This window comes from Copadichromis virginalis, linkage group LG3 (genome assembly GCF_057382275.1).
Source record: "Copadichromis virginalis isolate Kocher_CV1m ecotype Utaka linkage group LG3, C_Virginalis_male_GT1.1, whole genome shotgun sequence".
Classification (NCBI taxonomy): Eukaryota; Metazoa; Chordata; class Actinopteri; order Cichliformes; family Cichlidae; genus Copadichromis; species Copadichromis virginalis.
In genome coordinates, this window is record NC_140620.1 from 8,673,151 (window position 1) to 8,692,332 (window position 19,182).

The 19,182-nt window shown below is 40.0% G+C and overlaps 1 protein-coding gene across 8 annotated transcripts in view; it reads left to right on the forward strand.

Annotated features, from left to right (window-relative positions):
- LOC146712594 (uncharacterized) overlaps positions 1 to 10,824 on the forward strand; it is a 41,431-nt gene extending 30,607 nt beyond the window's left edge. For all 8 annotated transcript variants that reach the window (XM_085452070.1, XM_085452067.1, XM_085452066.1 and 5 more), the window contains 9 exons: positions 1,664 to 1,837; positions 2,110 to 2,283; positions 3,861 to 4,034; positions 4,255 to 4,428; positions 4,644 to 4,814; positions 5,071 to 5,244; positions 7,207 to 7,380; positions 8,505 to 8,551; positions 8,726 to 10,824. In XM_085452070.1, the coding sequence (XP_085308196.1) occupies positions 1,664 to 1,837; positions 2,110 to 2,283; positions 3,861 to 4,034; positions 4,255 to 4,428; positions 4,644 to 4,814; positions 5,071 to 5,244; positions 7,207 to 7,380; positions 8,505 to 8,551; positions 8,726 to 9,300 (1,837 nt within the window). In that variant the 3' untranslated portion in view covers positions 9,301 to 10,824. The remainder of the gene's footprint in view (positions 1 to 1,663; positions 1,838 to 2,109; positions 2,284 to 3,860; positions 4,035 to 4,254; positions 4,429 to 4,643; positions 4,815 to 5,070; positions 5,245 to 7,206; positions 7,381 to 8,504; positions 8,552 to 8,725) is intronic.
- The last annotated feature ends 8,358 nt before the right edge of the window (positions 10,825 to 19,182 follow it).

A 19,182-nucleotide genomic window follows, 5' to 3' on the forward strand; every position in this document is an offset into this window, starting at 1 on the left:
CAAATAAGTATTACTTCATGTGCTTGGGTTGATATAGCAACGCGGCTGAAAGTCCTGTACCATTATTGGTATCAGACACAAATAATACAACAAAGGAGGATGTTGAGGGCATGGTGTGCCTGCTGCTCGATGTTTGCCATTTTGTCAGACTCTAGGATCACGATGTTAGTTTTTTTGCAAACATTTCGTTGTTATCAGGTTTCAAAAATGTGGGTTTTGATTTTTATGAAGGAGACACTCTTGTAACTCATCGAGTGATGCCACTCACTGGCCACTGTGTGGCATGCAGTCTGTTCCATCCATCTGTGGTTCGGGCATCCTTGTCAGATGCCTAAACCACCTCAACTGGCTCCTTTCGATGTGGAGGAGCAGCGGCTCTACTTTGAGCCCCTCCCGGATGGTTGAACTTCTCACTCTATCTCTAAGGGAGAGGCCAGCCACCCTTCGGTGGAAGTTCATTTCCGCCACTTGTATGCGTGATCTCGTTCTTTCGGTCACTACCCACAGCTCATGACCATAGGTGAGGGTAGGGACATAGATTGACCGGTAAATTGAGAACTTCACTTTTACACTCAGCTCTCTCTTCACCACGATGAACCGGTACAGCGTACGCATCACTGCAGCCACAGCACGAATCCATCTGTCGATCTCTGGCTCCCTTCTCCCGTCACTCGTGAACAAGACCCCAAAATTCTTAAACTCCTCCACTTGGGGAAGGAACTCCTCCCCGACCCGGAGTGGGCACTCCACTCTTTTCCGGCTGAGAACCATGGCCTCAGATTTGGAGGTGCTGATCCTCATTCCCGCCGCTTTACACTCGGCTGTGAATCATTCCAGTGCGAGCTGGAGGCCATCACCCGATGAAGCCAACAGAACCACATCATCCACAAAAAGCAGAGATGAGATTCTGAGACCACCCAAGTTAAAGCCCTCCGCCACTTGGCTGTGCCTAGAAATCCTGTCCATAAAAGTTATGAACAGAATCAGTGACAAAGGGCAGTCCTGGCGGAGCCCATTACCCACCGAGAACGAGTTCGACTTATGTGTACCAAGCTCTTGCAATGGTTGTATAGGGATCGAATGGCCCGTAGCAATAGGCCAGACACCCTATACTCCCATAGCACTTCCCACAGGACACTCCGAGGGACACGGTCGAATGCTTTCTCCAAGTCCACAAAACACATGTAGACTGGATGGGAAAACTCCCATGTGCCCTCCAGTATCCTCGAGAGGATAAAGAGCTGGTCCAGTGTTCCACAACAGGACGAAAACCGCATTTTTCCTCCTGTATCTAAGGTTTGACTAGCGGATGGACTCTCCTCTCCAGCACCCTGGCATAGACTTTCCCAGGGAGGCTGAGGAGTGTGAGCCCCCTGTAGTTGGAACACACCCTCCAGTCCCCCTTCTTAAAAATAGGGACCACCACCCCGGTCTGCCAGTCCAGGGGTACTGCCCCTGATCTCCACATTGCAGAGGCGTGTCAGCCAGGACAGCCCTACAACATCCAGAGCCTTCAGGAACTCAGGGCGGACCTCATGCACACCTGGGAATATGTTCTAGTCTATATTTATATTTAACCTATGATTACTGTTGACTAGTAACAGAATAAGTTAGTGACCAGTAGTAATATCATTGTTTGTTTTGGGGTTTTGTTTTTTTTCAGATTGAGTGGCTGTAACCTTTCCGAGAGAAGCTGTGAAGCTCTGTCCTCAGTTCTCAGATCCCAGTCCTCTAATGTGAGAGAGCTGAACCTGAACAATAATAACCTGCAAGATTCAGGAGTGAAGTTTCTGTCTCTTGGAGTGGAGATTCCACATTGTAAACTGGAATCTCTCAGGTCAGATCAAGTCATATTTTGTTTTTTAACAAGCAACAACAATAAACAGTAATAATTGTTGCTAATTAAATGTGCTAAATAAATTGACTTCTTCCAAAAAATGCTACCTTTGAATTTTTAGTAATGGAGTAGAAGTCACTGTTTAATATTATATCTGTAAGAATTCCAGCCAGTCCTGCTATTAGAAATACTGGATAATCTCAGATCTTGTCTCATGAATACACTTTATCACCAGGTTTTTTTTGTCTTCTTGTTTGTTTGTTTTTCCTTAGACTTAGAGGTTGTAACCTTTCAGAAAGAAGTTGTGAAGCTTTGTCCCCAGTTCTCATATCCGACTGCTATAGTCTCAAAGAACTGGACCTGAGTGACAACAATCTGCAGGACACAGGTGTGAAGCTTCTGTCGCTTGCAGCAAAGAGTCCACACTGTAAACTACGGACTCTAAGGTCAGATCAAGTGTTTGTTCTCTCTTAAAAAATAAAAGATATAACCAATAAGAACTGCCAATAGTTAAGTGAACTTTACACTCATGTTGTTTTGCCTTTGAATTCTTATATTTTAGTATAAATTACAGTAAACTACTACATTTGTCATGTTGTTAGGTCTAGGTATGAGTCACCAATGTACACTAAGAAGGTGATTTCCACAAAGAAATATTAGTTTTTTTAGGTTAGATAAACAATCTAAGAAAATCTAAGAGCAGTCAAAATCTACAACATTAAACTCTGGCTACTTTTGTGAAAATACTCTGTGGACTGATGAGACAAAAGTTGAACTTTTTGGACAGTGTGTATTCCATTACATCTGGTGTAAAAGTAACACAGCATTTCATAAAAGTAACATCACACCAGCAGTTAAATATGGTGGTGGTAGTGTGATGATCTGAGGCTGCTTTGCTGCCACAGGACCTGGAAGACTTGCTGTGGTAAATGGAACCATGAATTCTGCTGTGTACCAAAGCATCTTGAAGGAGAATGTCTGAGTTCTGTAACAGGACAATAATTCAAAACGCAGCAATTCCGCCTTTAAATGGCTTAAGAAAAACAAAATGAAAACTTTGGAGTGACCTAGTCCAAGTCCTGACCTGAATCTGTTTGAGATGCTGTGGCATGACCTTAAAAAGGTAGTTCATGCTTGGAAGCCTACCAATATTGTTTAATTAAATGAGTGGGCCACAGTTCCTCCACAGTGCTGTTAAAGACTCATTGCCAGTTTTTGCAAATGTTTGATTGCATTTGTTGCTGCTAAGGGTGGTACAACCTGCATTTAGAAACTGCTTTTTGTGTTTACTTGTGTCATCTTTTTCTAATATTTAAATTTGTTTGATGATCTAAAACATTTAAGTGTGACAAATGTACAAAGAATCTCTAATCTTTGGATTTCTTTAGGTCCTGTTTTATTTTAGTGCTCTTTTGTCTCCTGTGTCTTGCATTTAGTCATTACCCTCCAGCTTTACATTAAAGGAAACGACAAGGACTGCAAAAGCATTCATGACACCACTTTATATCTTTATTTTTATGATGTAAACCATAGTACAAGACAGAGTGGCAGGTTCTGTACAATCTTGCAATGTGTGTGCTTTGCACAGGTTATCACTTCAGATGATGCAAAACGATTGGTATTACCTGGAACATGCTTTTTACACAGTTGAAGTTTGTTATTATGCTTCTTTGTTGGGTTTTAATTCCTCAGATAACGCCTGCCCACTGCTCCTCCTGCTTGTTTGTCAACCCTAATATGATATTGCTCTAGCACTATTCAAACCACATGATTCATTTGCTGCTGGGCTCTTCTAAATGACAGTTTTTGTTTTAGTCTGTCAAAACATTGATGGAATGAGTTCTATGAATGGTAAAGCTTTAAGGACTCCAGTCGGTCGTAAAATAGAATAAAATATTGCCAATTCAAGTAACTCTTCAATGAAGCATAAAAAACTTTTTTTGTCATCTTAAAAATTTCGAGTGCAGCTGTTGTGGTATTAATAAGATGGAATTTAACTGAATTATTGTTTATAATTTTTTAGAGTGAGTCATGGTAATCTCACAGAGAGAAGTTGTGAAGCTCTGTCCTCGGTTCTCAACTGCCAGTCCTCTAGTCTGAGGGTGTTGGACCTGAGTAACAACAACCTGCAGGATTCAGGCATAAAGCTTCTGTCTGCTGGACTGAAGAGTCCACACTGTAAACTAGAAGTTCTTGTGTGAGTTGAAGTGGTAATGTGTTTATCTGTTTACATAAATATTTATGTCCCATATTTAATATTTTAATGTTTTACACATTAAAAATTTTTTTTTGATGAGTTTAAGACAATAGTGAGCTCTATTTCTAAACTAGCATTAAATATTGCAAAATCTAGTAGCTCCCTTAGTAAGCATGATTCAGCTTTAACACCTGTGTTATTTGTCTTCCTAATTTTTCAGACTGAGTGACTGTGACCTCTCAGAAAGAAGTTGTGAAGATCTGTCCACACTTTTCAGTTCGAACTCATCTAGTCTGACTGAGCTGGACATGAGTAGCAATAACTTTCAGGATACAGGAGTGAAGCATCTCTGTAGTGCACTGCACAGTCCACACTGTACACTCAAAAGTCTCAGGTCAGACGAACTGATACTGCTTATTCATTTATTTTTGTTTTTGTGTTTCTATCAATTGAAAAAAAAAATACATTACAAAATGTTGGTAAGTTGATTTCATTCACACTTTGTTTTATATTTGTATTTTAAGCATTTTAATTTAATTCTTGATTTGTTTAACATAAAATGGAGGATTCAGTCAGTAATTAAACAAGATTACTTATTTACAAATCTAGATTAAGGAGCTGTAATCTCTCAGAGAGAAGCTGTGAAGATTTGTCCTCAGTTTTTAGCTCCCGGTCCTCTAGTCTGAGAGAGGTAGACCTGAGTAACAACAACCTACAGGATTCAGGAGTGAAGCTTCTTTCTGTTGGCGTGAAGAGTTCAACTGAGATGAAAACTCTCAGGTAAGATAAAGTGATATACCTTTGATAAAATTACAAAAATACATTTTAACTATTTTAGGTAATTATATGAACTATATGAATGCTATTATTGTTTCTTTGTATTTTTTTCTAAGTCAAAGTAAACGGCACCATTTCTGACTTGTTTAACACAAGGGACTGCTTTTGTTATTTCCAAATCTAGTAACCTCTCACTAAGGTAGGAATACTCATTAACACCAGTATTTCTTTTTCCTGTCTTCTTCCTAATAAAATTTAGACTGAGTGGCTGTAAACTCTCTGAGAAAAGCTGTGAAGCTCTGTCCTCAGTTCTCACCTCCCAGCCCTCTAGTCTGAGAGAGCTGGACCTAAGTAACAATGACCTGGGGGATTCAGGAGTTAAGCTGCTGTCTTCCGGAGTGGAGAGTACACTCTGTAAACTGGAAATTCTCACGTAAGGATTTTGACTTTTCAATAAAGATCATTTATTGCATGAATAAATGATCATTTAGATGATAACTCATTTAGAATCGTATCTGTAAATATGTATTGGCACATTACCATTTCTCTAAATCTTCCAAATTCTACCCATTTAAAACATATTAATGCTAGTGGCTAGTATCATACGTTAATAATAACTGGTCCACAAAGTCTAGTGTGCACCAAATCTACTGCTGCACACTGAACTTGGTGGTGAAACTTTGCCGTAATGACTTGGAATTTGTCTGTGAGTTCAGTTATAGGGGGAAATGCTTATGCAGTTCTAGGATATCCAAAACTTTGCACTGAAGCTGTGACAACTGTCAAGAGAGGTGGGACTGAAAGAGATTAACTCTGTCACTTCACATTACAGCTGAACTATGGTGCAAGGTGTCAAAATCCAGCCTTTTGTTTTTAAAATGTTAGAGTGCTATAAAAGTTTATCTGTCTATTCCTTTGCTAATGGTAAATAATTTTAATTATTACATAATTATTATTATACAAATACAATTAAAGTATTAATATGATGAATGGGAAATACAGCTTGATTAGTGAACTTGTTCCAATATCTGACTTGTGACTGATTCAGTTTGTATGTGTGTGCCTCTATACTGGGATCCTTAAATAAGTAGAAATATAAGCATGATACACAGCCAAGAGCTTGTCTGGGATCTATAGTGCTTGGACAGAGTGACTAAACATACATTTATAGAACATTTTATCTAACCATGACGTACTTAATAAAAGAAACTATCCTGAAGTATATTGTGATTGGTGAGCTAAGAGTTTCTAGAGGAAGAAGTGAGAGAAAATATTCCTATGTTTTTGAATTAAACATGGATGTATGATGATGATAGCGGGATAACAGGTGATTACGCCAGAGTACCCAAAATCTTTGGACCCAAAAATTATTTGTTTTTTTCTGTTCATTTTTGCCATGCTAGATTATAAATTCAGGAAAAATTTGTCACAAGTGAGTCCACTCAGAAATTCTGAAAGTAGTCTCTGGAGACTTGTTTTTCCAGCGACTGCGAGGCCCCTCCACACAAGTCACATTACCTCTACCAAATGCGATTACTCTATCAGAGCACCAATCAGGATAGTGTTCCCCATATCTTCTTCACAGTTTATCCTACGATCAAATTGGCTTAGAAAAAATCTGAACTTCTTACTCAGTAGCACTAATCTGGTGCCAATCAGGCATCTGAATGTCAGCACCTGGAGTACCAGAAGCTCAAAACAAGAGTCAAAATTTTAAATTATGGGCAGCACTGTGGCACGGTGGTTAGCACTGTTGCCGCACAGCAAGAAGGTCCTGAGTTCAATTCCACCATCAGGCCGGGGTCTTTCTGTGTGGAGTTTGCATGTTCTCCCCGTGTTAAGGTTAATTGGTTAATCCAAATTGCCCATAGGCGTGAATGTGAGAGTGAATGTGAGTGCGAATGGTTGTCTGTCCCTGTGTGTTAGCCCTGCGACAGACTGGCGACCTGTCCTGGGTGTACACCGCCTCTCGCCCTATGGCAGCTGGGCTCCAGCGTCCCCCGCGACCCTGAAAAGGATAAGCAGAAGCGAATGGCTGGATGGATTATGGGCACAACCGACTCTGATGCTCAACCCACAGAAGTATTCTCCTTAGCACTATTTAGTGATTCAAAACTCCCTAGATCCACCAGGAGAAACCATTTCGACCCTGTCCTGAAAAGTAGAACAGTCAAAGTTTATCTCATTCACATCTGCCTCTGATCATCCAACACCCACCTTGTCTGCAGCTTCACCTCCTCAGCTCTCCTGGTCAGGCCTGAAACCTGTCCAATTAAACTCTGGATTCTCTTTATTTGCTCTGCTTAATTCTCCACACTCTGGAATCTCCGCTCAATTCAGTTACTATTCCCATGCTGCTCTAAACCAGTTGTATTGCTATTTTGTGTGTCTGCAGACTGTCAGGATGTCTGATCACAGATCAGGGCTGTGATTCTCTGGCTTCAGCTCTGGAGTCCAACCCCTCCTATCTTAGAGAGCTGGACGTGAGCTACAATCATCCAGGAGACTCAGGAATGAAGCTGCTCTTGGCTGGACTGAAGGATCCAGGCTGGAGACTGGACACTCTCAGGTATGGAGAGAATGTCTGATAGAGGAAGAAGAGCTGAGCCCTCTACTACAAAGCAAGGGCAACATAGAGGAATTTTCTTTTACTGACCTGGTTTCACTCACATTAACATCAGAAATGGGGACAAGCAGTCTCACAAAGCTAGTTATCAAACTGATAAGTAAACCTATGGTTTATATGAAAGGAGTGGCACTACCAGCATCTGACAAAACATGAATAAGTGTACTAGTAGCAGAGCAAAGATTTTACGATACTGACGGACTAGATGCGCCTGCTCCTTGTCATTTCAAAATTTTTCTCTCTGACTTTGTATCCTCTACGAGAGTTTGTGTTGTATTATGTTCACAGCTTATGTTTTTCATTTTCTATTATAGAAGTCTTTTTTTAAATTACTAGTTAAAGAAACAAACAAACAACCATGACAACAACAACAACAAACAAAAAGACAGTCTGGGCCATATGCTACCAGAACTACACATTTATTTCTTACAATTTAATTCCAAAGAATCATGCTGACAGATCTTTCTTTGTCACAGCAGCTTTATCTTTAACATGCAGAAAAAGAGTTAAATGTTTGACTTCTCTACACTGACAGAAAGGGGAGTTTCAGTGGTTTAGCCTGCTTAAGATCAAAGTGGGCTGTATGTGGCCCACAGTGTAAAATGAGTTTGATAACCCTGGTCTAGATTAACGGATGAATAGAATACATTTTCTGGGATTTCCTTTCCTGCATGAGTGATGATGCATTAAGACATATTTATATGGAACTGAGACTGGTATGAAATAAGATTTTACCTCTTTATATATACACCTATACTGTACCTATGTTATTGATTTAACTTCATAATGTTTTTCAGTGCTTTTTAAATTCAACATCTATCTTACCATCTCACTCAGCAAAAAAAAAAGGAACCATTTAAATATGACAGAAATACTGATTTTATTTATATAAAATTGTATTTAAAATATACAAATATGTTCCCATATTGCCCAGCTTGAAGTGTATTTGTGAAAATGTTGGACTGTTCCTTTATCAGTGTCTAACAGTATGTGTACGAGAGCCATGTAATGTCCATGTGTGCATGCTGAAAGAGACTGTGCTGGTCTGACCCCCCTCCTCCTTTCAGGGTGGAGCCTGCTGGAGAACAATGGTTGACACCAGGTCTGAAGAAGTGTAAGTGTGTTTTTAATGTGATTCATGAAAACAAAGCAGCACACATTCAACCATCTTCAAACTGTCACATCACTCATTCACATCTCTGATGTCAGGAGTCATCATCAAAGTGTCAATCAATGAACAGATGATGGATCAATAACTGCAGCTGGATTGTGTTTGTTCTCTCATCAGATTCCTGTCAACTCACAATCGACACAAACACAGTGAACAGAGAACTCAAACTGTCTGACGACAACAGGAAGGTGACACGTGCGGAGGAGTATCAGTCATATCCTGATCATCCAGACAGATTTGATTGGTATCAGCTCCTGTGCAGAGATGGTCTGACTGGTCGCTGTTACTGGGAGGTCGAGTGGAGAGGAAATGTTGATATATCAGTGAGTTACAGAAGAATCAGAAGGAAAGGAGAGCTACTAGATATTAATTACTGTTTGTTTGGGTGTAATGATCAGTCCTGGAGTCTGGAATGCTCTGCTGGTGGTCCTCATTGTGTCTGGCACAATAACAAGCAAATTCTTATTCCCATCTCCTCCTCCTCCTCCTCCTCCTCCTCTGTCTCTAACAGAGTAGCAGTGTATGTGGACTGTCCTGCTGGCACTCTGTCCTTCTACAAAGTCTCCTCTGACACTCTGATCCACCTCCACACCTTCAACACCACATTCACTGAACCTCTTTATCCTGGGTTTCGATTAGGGTACAGCTACACTGGTTACCTCTTTTCTGGTTCCTCAGTGTCCCTGTGCTGAGTTGAGTGTAAAGAGTGTCCTCCTGTTAGAGAAACACTCTGACTGTTGAACAGATAGTTCAGTCTGTTCATGTCTGTCTCTTACGCTCAGAAACACGTTTTCAGATTCATGAATTCAATCAGTTGATGTTTTAAACTGTTCTGAATGATTCCTTGTAAACTTCTTGCTCTTCAGTCTTTTAAAGATGGAAGCTCCCATTATTCCAGGATCCACATGTTGTTTTTCTGTCTTTTTCCACTCAAAGCTGAATATCAGTATGTTGTGTTTCACTAAAGCTCAGTTCACAACCCTGCATTTTCAACAAGTCTAAGCTCACTATCATGTAATGATTTTTCTTGATTATACTAGGTATGGGTTAATTTGCTTTAAGACATGCTGCTTTACTCAATTTATACACATGTCAACGTTTTAACTGAAAGTAGGTCTGAGAGGGTTGATTTTCTGCATGTCAAAGTTGCCCATCAGTGTTGGTCAAGTTACTTGAAAAATGTAATTAGTTACTAATTACTTGTCCAAGAAAGAGAAACAGTCTGACTGTTGAACTGACTGTTGACTGTTAATCACAGAAGAAATTTTCTTAACATTTAAATCTATTTTCTGCATATTCCAGCATATAAAATAAAATAATGTTTTGTTTTTACACTCACTGTTTCAAATAGATGTAAGTAAAACACAGCAAAAAATAAATACGGTGCTGCAGCGGTCATTTCAGTGGGGGGATCCAGGGGTTTCTCTGTGAATATTCCTGTAGCAGCGTGCTAGCGTGCTTGCTCAGATTTGAAGTTTAATTTTTTGCTGTAGAAAGAACAGTGTACAGCAGATGCTAATGTGGAAGCCACCCGTAGGTAATTGTGTTATGAGACTTTGAGATATTTGTAGGCATGTGAAAGCCGAAGGTGTGGTTTAGAAATAAAAATAAAAGACCAACAACATCTGGAGGACGTCTGTCAGGTGTGCACCTGTAAAGAGTCGATTCACTCTAATCAGCCGAAGGTGGACTCTTGGTTGTTTGTTAGTCCCAAACGCTGCTGCAAGGCTCTTAACTAAGACAAGAAAAAGAGAGCACATTACACCAGTGTTCATTACACTGGCTTCCAGTACATTTTAGAATTCATTTTAAAAAAATTTAAAATTTAAAATCTTTTAAAGCTTTGAATTGTGATGCCACTGCCTACATTTCTGATCTTTTAGAACCCCACGCTCTCTCTTGCAGCCTGAGATCATCTAATCAAAGGCTGTTGGTAATCCCATGAACTCGTTTTAAGACCAGAGGACATAGATCTTTTAGAGCGGTGGCCCCCAGGTTGTGGAATGCTCTCCCTCCATCATTACGTTGCCTGGATTGTATTTATTCTTTTAAAAAGCAGCTTAAGACTCATTTATTTAGATTGGCTTTTAATTAGATTTGTGCTGTATGTTTGATTATTAATGTATTTTATGCATTTCTGTTTTTATATTACTGTGAAGCACTTTGTGGTTTTTATCCTGTGAAAAGTGCTATATAAATAAATTGATTTGATTTGATCTTTAGAAAGCGACTGCTGTTTGAATGGTCATGTCGCATTAAATCTGTCTTCTACGTCACTGACACAAGACAGACGCCAATTATCAGCGCCGGAGAAGCGCCCGATAAGACATCGCGAACGCTTCCTGGCCATCGAGTGAAACTGTTGGGAAGACAACGTTGGAGAAACGTGAACATTTTATTTGTACTGTATAATCTACAGATTCTGACAGAAATCTGCAACTATCCTTTGAAGCACCACTCCTCTCTAAATCAGCAATAAGGATCATTATTAGGCCATATGTAAATAACAAAATAACTTTATAACTTAAAGCAAAATTGGGAAACGTAAAGTCTGAAACAAGTCTTTATATTTACGGCCATCAGTCAAACAATACTGTTTGGTCTGGGTCTAAACAGAGCGCGTTGTGTGTCGCGTCTTCTTTTGCGCATGCGGGCTGCTTTGAGCGTTCACACTAGAGCACGTTTGCTGTCACATTTTATTTGTAGTGTGAACAAGCAGACAAAAAAAAAATCAGATTTGACCGAAAAATCTGTATTGAGCATTAAGACCTGCAGTGTAAATGTAGCCTTAGTGGCTTGATTCTACTCGTGACACGCAAAATTTCTGATTAAATGACTGATATAAATACAAAAAATAACAGGGAAAACTTGGAATCAGGGTTTGAAATGCGTTTGTGTAACCTGCTCTAACTCTTGTATTTGTACATAATACATTATCATGGGGTCACAAGACAGCAAATTACTGGGGGGGTGAAAGTGGGTCATTAAATATTAAAACAGAACATAACTTGCCAAGAAAAGTAAGGAAAGAAATGTAATTATCACAGAAACAAATCCTCATTAAAAATAATTACACCAAATAAATGCCTGTTTGCACCCTTACCTTCATACAAAGTCCCAGTGGATATGAATCAGAAATGGCATACAGATATGGGATGGCTTTAGGCTGAGATAGAAGGCAGCATTTTAAAGTGATACCGAAAATTATTCTAACCATCATTTTTGCAGAAATAAATACTGGAGAGACACAAAAGTTAAATTGCAGAGAGGGGAAAACAGTTATATTTTGACAAGAAACTGAATGCATCAAAGCCATAATAGCTAAAAGAGACCTGATGGAAAAAATTAAATGAGGAAAAGCATTTTAAAGAAATTCATACATTTTCAAGAAATATACAGCTCTAGAGAGACAGGGGGTATTGTAATCTGGTTTTGATTAGTTAGTTAGTTTAATTAGTTTTGATTACTTCCTTAATTCGGGTAGTCTTTGGTTTGTTTATATTTACTCATTTAAGATATCTGTACCCTTTTTATTGGTGTATTCTAAGTTAAGGGCCAGAAGGAAAGAGAAAATAAAGGTAAAAACACAAAAGAAAGAACTCTAAAGAGTTCTCTTTCACACAATCGCAATCACTCAGACAGATGCACATAGAAGTGGCCACATGCCTATGTACTCATGCAGACTGCTGTTTATGTACATGTATTATTGTCTTGTTTCTATTTCTAATGATAGTTCATTTTTGACAAGGGATGCCAGGAGTGAACAAATGTTAAGTAAAGCACGAAAAAAATGTATGCAAATGAATACAATTTTATATGTTGAAATCCTCTTTGTGGATAAAGTCATGGAATCATTTTGTCAGAGATCAAACTTGTAAACTGGTCAAAATTTGACCAGAACACAACATGAGGGTGAAAAAGAATCAAAATGTTTGACACAATACAAACACATTTGACAGAGTGAATACTTCATGCGTAAAGAAGTGGATATCCAAGAGTAGTCACGGTATAAAATATTAAAAACATTGAGCATCATGAAGTGTTTTTAAATCAGATTTTTTTTCTCTTAATTATTCAAGGTCATGCTCCAAGAAACAGTTTTAACAAACTAAGTTTCTAAATTAAATAATGTTATCTCAATTGGAGTTTTTGAAAAAGCTCTTATTTTGGAGGGAGCTGACATTTAATAATCACATATGAGTGTGGACACAGTATCTGAGCAGTGATAGGAATACATTTACAGAGCTATAAATTCCTCAAATGATTCAGCAGCAGCAGAAATGTTCAGCTTGAACAAGCCTGCTTGTTATACCAGTCTATCAATAATTCTGATCAACATATGTTTTGGAGAAATTCCCGTAAAAACCAGGGAAGAAAAACGTTGAGTCTGTTAAAGACAGTGAGCTGTGTTTTCGTAGTAAAGGGTCCAGTGCGTTCTCAGTGCTGCTGTTTATTTCTAAGGTGACGGCTGTTACGTCCCCTGGCTAGCCTAGGGGATAGGAGGGACTAACATAAAGTTAAAATAGTGAATGAGGAGTCAAGATGTCAGTTTTTAAAGGTGTATTTCTTGCTAGTTTTAAAGCTCAGAATTAAGCATTCTGGCACTCTGGTAGCTGGCATCAGAGTTTGGGCCCATCTTCATCTAAACCCAGCCTCAGTCCTGAAGAAGAGCTTAACAAGAGAGATTCTGGAGACGAAATTTGTTCTGATGAAGATGCAGCAGACTTATCTGCAAGACCACAGAGAGAATCAGTTCTAGAATTAAAAGATTTGAGCATATTGAGATGGCACAAGCGTAATCTATGCTTCCTGTCTGGTGTTTTAATCACATAGTCAGTGTCATTTACCCTCTTATCCACCAGGTATGGTCCACAGAAACGGGCAAACAATGCTAGCAGTTGGCAGAAGAATCAAATCTTTGTCACCTGGATTGAACGATCGAGGAACAGCTTTCTTATTTCTTAACTCTTCATTTTCTCCTGAGCAGAGGAGAGGGCTTCTGCTGCTGCTAACCAGGCCTTATGGAAGCGCTCGCTTAAATGTGAAACATAATCCAGAACATTAGTTTCACTACATTGTCTGTTGACAGGAACTGGTCTTTAAGCAACTTCAAAGGTCCCCGAACACAATGACCAAACACTAGTTCATTTGAGCTGAACCCAAATGATTCTTGCTTAGCTTCACGAATAGCAAACACCACCAATGGTACTCCGTCACCCCACTCTTTTCCAGTATCTAAGTAGTATTTCTGCAACATTGCCTTGAATGTCTGGTGCCAGTGCTCTAATGCTCCTTGAGACTCAGGATGGTATGCACTTGACACAACATGCTTAATCCCAAGAGTCTGCATGACCTGTTTGAAAAGTTTAGACAGAAAGTTGGTACCTTGGTCTGTCTGAACTACTTTTGGCAAACCAAAAGTGGTGAAAAACTTTTTAACACTTTAATCACCAGAAGTGCAAATATTCTTCTGAGTGGAACAGCTTCTAGAAAACAAATCGAAGTGCACATTGCAGTCAGCAAAATCCGATTACCATTCTTTGTCTTGAGCAATGGACCAACACAGTCCACAACGACATGCTCAAAAGGTTCACCAAGTGCTGCTATAGGATGGAGAGTGGCTTTAGGAACAATCTGGTTTGGCTTCCATGCAATCTGACATGCTTTACAAGTATGACAAAACTTCACCACATCAGCCTTTAATGGCCAAAAGAAATGGTTGAGTATCTTATGGTACATTTTTGTAACTCCCAAATGACCGGACAGGGGGTGCTCATGTGCAAGGGACACTACATAGTGACAATAGCCAAGAGCCATAACAATCAAAGTAGTCCTCAGTCACAGTCATCAGATCACTGTCCCTCTACATCTGATTGAAATATTTGGTGTGCAGTCCGTTTGCGCATTCTCCAAAAAAAATAAGCCTTATCTCATGTTTCAGAAAGAGAAGCAAAGCATTGATTCAATGAGGGATCAGCTTTCTGAGCAGCAATAAGGCTTCCACGTGTGACTGGCAAGTCCAACAGAGAGATGGAGATCCTTCCACTTCTCAGTAGTATCCTTTGAGTTGCCTTTAAGTTCAGTCAGGGTTTGCAAGTCATCTGCAGCCAAAGTCTGAGCCAACAAGGAATCTGCCAGATCAATCTCTGCAGCTCTACGCTGTGTTTGAGCCCTGGTGAGAACACAAGTAGGAAAAATAGATGGAAAACATGTTGCTAGGTCATTGTTTTTCCAAGTTTGATTTTGGATCATCCGTTACTTCAGGAACAGGTCGCACCTTTCCACCGGTAATATCATTTGCCATAATAAACTGCACCCCTTTTATCGGAAGGGAGGGACGTACTGCCACAGAGAAGATGCCACTAATCAAATTTGACTTGATGTGTACATAATGCAAAGGAGCTTCAACATAACCCATTTCAACTCCCTGGATCAAAATACTACCATGAAAGGAGGAATGGTCACCCACTGATAATACATTAGATAAGATCACACATTGGGACCCTCCCGTATCTCTCAGTATTTTAATGGGGTTTTCATCCTCAGGCTTTCCAGTCAATGACACAGTGCCATCGAAGTGGAAGGGTTAAAAGCAGGGATGAAACCCCTCGCTTTGATCCCCTTTATCAGCATGAGTAGTTTTAATTAAAGACAAAACACAAGAAATGATTTCACAAGGGAAAAAATAGTATCCTACTGGGGGATGTAACACGGCTGCACATTAGAGCTGTGAAACTTTAAACTGGATCCACTGAATGGGTAAAGCTTACCGTCCCACAGCCTGAAAAGGACACGTGGAAATCGCTGCAGTTCGTGGCAGATCAAAGTGAAATGAATGTGATTGGTTAAACAGATATTCTTGGTGTGTGTTCTGTGTTTCCAGCAGTGTGAAAGAAACTCAGCAGCAGATTAGAACAAGGTAGAACAACATTTCTACATTTCTATTGAAAGTAGAAACTAGAGAGTACTGTGGCCTCTCTCTGCTGATATGTGTCAGACAGCCTGCAGTCTGTTTCTGTCTCATCTATATGACAGTAATCCTGCCTATAAGATCACATTAATTTCACCACACTTTAGATCTGGCTGTGTTAAGTGAATGGAGAGCCTTTATTAGTCTTCACAGTCCACAGCTGAAATAATAATGACATGTTGGCTGTTTTCTTTTATACATGCACTTGCTTGGAATAAATAGAAGCCACATTATTATGTCTCGGATGCTGCCAACGCCGCCCCTTTTTAATCACATGTCATGCCATGGTCACATGTGCTCTTCTCAGGCATGTATTGCTGAATTTATTTACTGATTTTTGGAAGGCACATGCAAATATCAGTACTCACGGCTCCTGAGAGTTCAAAGGGACAGGTGGGAGGAAAAGGGTCAAGGCCGCCAGTAGAGTGCGGCAAACACAGTCCTCCGGGTCACAGAAAATTCACAGCTCACACTCGCAGAAAGGACCACACAAGCTTTGCCTTTACCACACCAGCAAGACGTCCATCTGCTCCTCCTGAATTAAATAAACCAGCTGAATACTAACTAATTTGTCATTTCATGCCGTCTCAGCAATAGCTAGCATTAGCTGAATACATCCATACAGAGCAGAGCAGAGTGTGAGCTAAGCAGAAACAACGCTAGGCTAAATATGGGATCAACAAGAAAAGATTTTTAGAATATCAACAAATTAAATCCATAGTAAAAAAGAAATTTAAACCGGGTCAAGTTGAACTACAAACACCACCAAGTGTGGTTCAACTTCTTACTCTTAAAACCCCCAAATTACTATCCAAAATATACAGAATGCTTTCTAAAACAGATGAATCAATATCACTTCCTATTGCAAAATGGGAAGCGGATTTATCAGTTAACTTAGACCTAAACTTCTGGTCTCAGATTTGCTTAAAAACCTTTCATCTAATCAGAAATCCCAGTCTTCAATTAATTAAATACAAAATACTACATAGAGTGCACTATACAGGTCATCGGATGTTCAAGATGGGCTTTACGTCTACCAACAACTGCTCACACTGCCAAACCAATTCACCGGACAATTATATCCACGCTCTTTGGTTCTGTCCACCAGTTCAGAAGTTTTGGCGCGAGATATGTGAAGACTTATCAAAGTGTCTGAAATGTAACATTCCAACTTCCTCAGTCTGCTGCTGTTTCTTTTGTGGCAGAAAATCCATTCTGTGTTTCCTTCAAAGCATCATTTCCACTTCAAAAGTGTGAAAATGTGTCAGATGAAGTTCCCTCTTTACAAAGTGATGATGAAACTGTGGCCACAGCAAGAATTTATAAGAGTAGTGACTGAACTGTGATCCAAACTGGGCAATGCTTTAATTTGAGAAGCATTCAAATCCACATGTGCATCATCCAGGAGCACAGCAGCAGCAGCAGCACAGGAAGCAAAGCTGCCTTTGAATCATAGACATAAATGTTTTGTTTTCATTTAGCAGCAGGTTAAAGTGACATGTCACTAACACTGGGGGAAACTCTTTGACTCCAGCCTGAAAGACTCTGCTGCCATTCAGAAGGCAAATGAGGAGCTAGGAGCGTGGTTCACTAAGGTGGACAAGTCCAGCCTGCCTGGAAGATTTAAAGCCTGGATCTACCAGCATTCCATCCTGCCCCGAAACCTGTGGCCTCTGCTTGTCTATACAGTTCCAATAACTACCTTGGAATCCCTTGAAAGGAAGATTAGTGGCTTTCTTCGTAAGTAGCTGGGACTTCCCTGCAGCCTCACCAGCGCCGCCTTGTATGGTGCAAGCAATAGCTTGCAGTTACCCTTCAGTGGTCTCACAGATGAGTTCAAGGTGGCTCGCACACGAGAAGCCCTACAGAATCAGAATCAAAATCAGAATACTTTATTAATCCCGAAGGAAATTAGGGTTACAGCAGGCAGCACCCTAATGGCGCATGCACACTTACAGAGGAACCTTCTGACCAAACTTACACAAACAACACATTGGGCAGACATATCAGAGAGGTAGGCTGATAGGAAAAAAAACAACAACAAAAATACATGACATGAGGTGAGAGGAGGAGAAAAAAAACTCCACTCACACTGAGCTCCTAATGGGAGAACAATTTAATAACAGAAAAAAAAAACAGTACAGAGATTCTAAAGACTGCAAGGTGGCATCAGCAGGTATTGAGGTAAGGACAGGAAGAAAGTGGAAGGCCGAGAAGGCAATTGAGGTGGCAGAGTCACGCCTAAGGCAGAAAACATTGGTGGGGGTCTTAGCAACAGGGGGAGCAGGTTTCCTCCCCAACTTCTTTGCAATAAAACACTGCAGCATTCATTTGATGCTGCTGATGTCTGCTGCTTTGTATTGATGAGGATTTTACATTGAAATCAAAATAAAGCCCCCGTACCTACTACCAGTGAATCCAGATAAAATGATGCCGAAGAGGTCACCGAGAGCTGAGGAAGTCGAGGACATTAAAAAGTCTCTTGACTTCTTAATGGAGGAAATTTCCACTATCGGTTGCAGCAGAAAAGTATCCTTGAAATTGTGGAGGAGGTAAAGCCCCTCCATATCCAAACTGCAGAAAAAGATAAAAAGATTGCATACCTGGAAAGTAGGGTTGCTAACCTGGAACAATACTCCAGGATAAATGACGTTATCATCAATGGGCTCCATATTGAACTCCGGTCATACGCTCAGGCGGTGACCGCTGACAGCAATGAGGGACCTGGGGAGCATGACGTTAAAGTTCTGACTATTAAAGACATGGTGGATCTTGAAAAATATCAGTGAGCAACATGATCTGGACTACAAACAAGGTAACAAACAACCACACACTCACTTATGACACACACAGGAAGGAAGAACTGAAACATCTGGAAGAAATAGCTGCATCAGTCAGACAGTTGCAGAATATGATCAATTGGAACTGAAAACATTTAACTATATGGATCATAATACACAGGACTTGGAATATGAAATAGATCTTGACAACAACTTCTTCTCATCTATCAATAACTAGATTGTTATGAATTCACAGTCTCTGCAAAACAGAGGTGGTGAAGGAGATGCCTTGTGTGTGGTCAAATCCATGAAATTTAATGTGGTGGATAATTCAGTAAAAAGGACTAGATGCTACAGAAAACAAAAATGTACCATGTCAACCAATTACTGTTGTGTAGTTGTTTTGTTTTGTGCGTCAGTGAGGGCACTAATGAATGTCACAGAGGCACATTTGCAACGTAAACACTGTCACTAAGTAGAAAACCAGCGGAGTGATACACCACCTGTTGTCAGGCCTGCAGGTTTATCCCTGTGCTGTTCTCCTCTGTCTTTTGGTGTACAAACTTTTTTTTTTTTTTACTGGCACACATCATTTGTGGGGCATCTCATTGCAACACCTGATTGTTCTCTTATTTTAGTTTTAGTAATATTTTTAAGTGGTTGTAAAAAATGGAAAGAAACGGCAGGTGTATCATTTATACACAGTTTATTAAGTTCAGTTTCACCTGAACATCAGCGAAGAAGCTGCTCTGACTCCATCACAGCTGTTGGAATGAGTGAAACAAAAAAGAAGGTTCAGAGGTTCACAGTTCAAGTCCACTGAG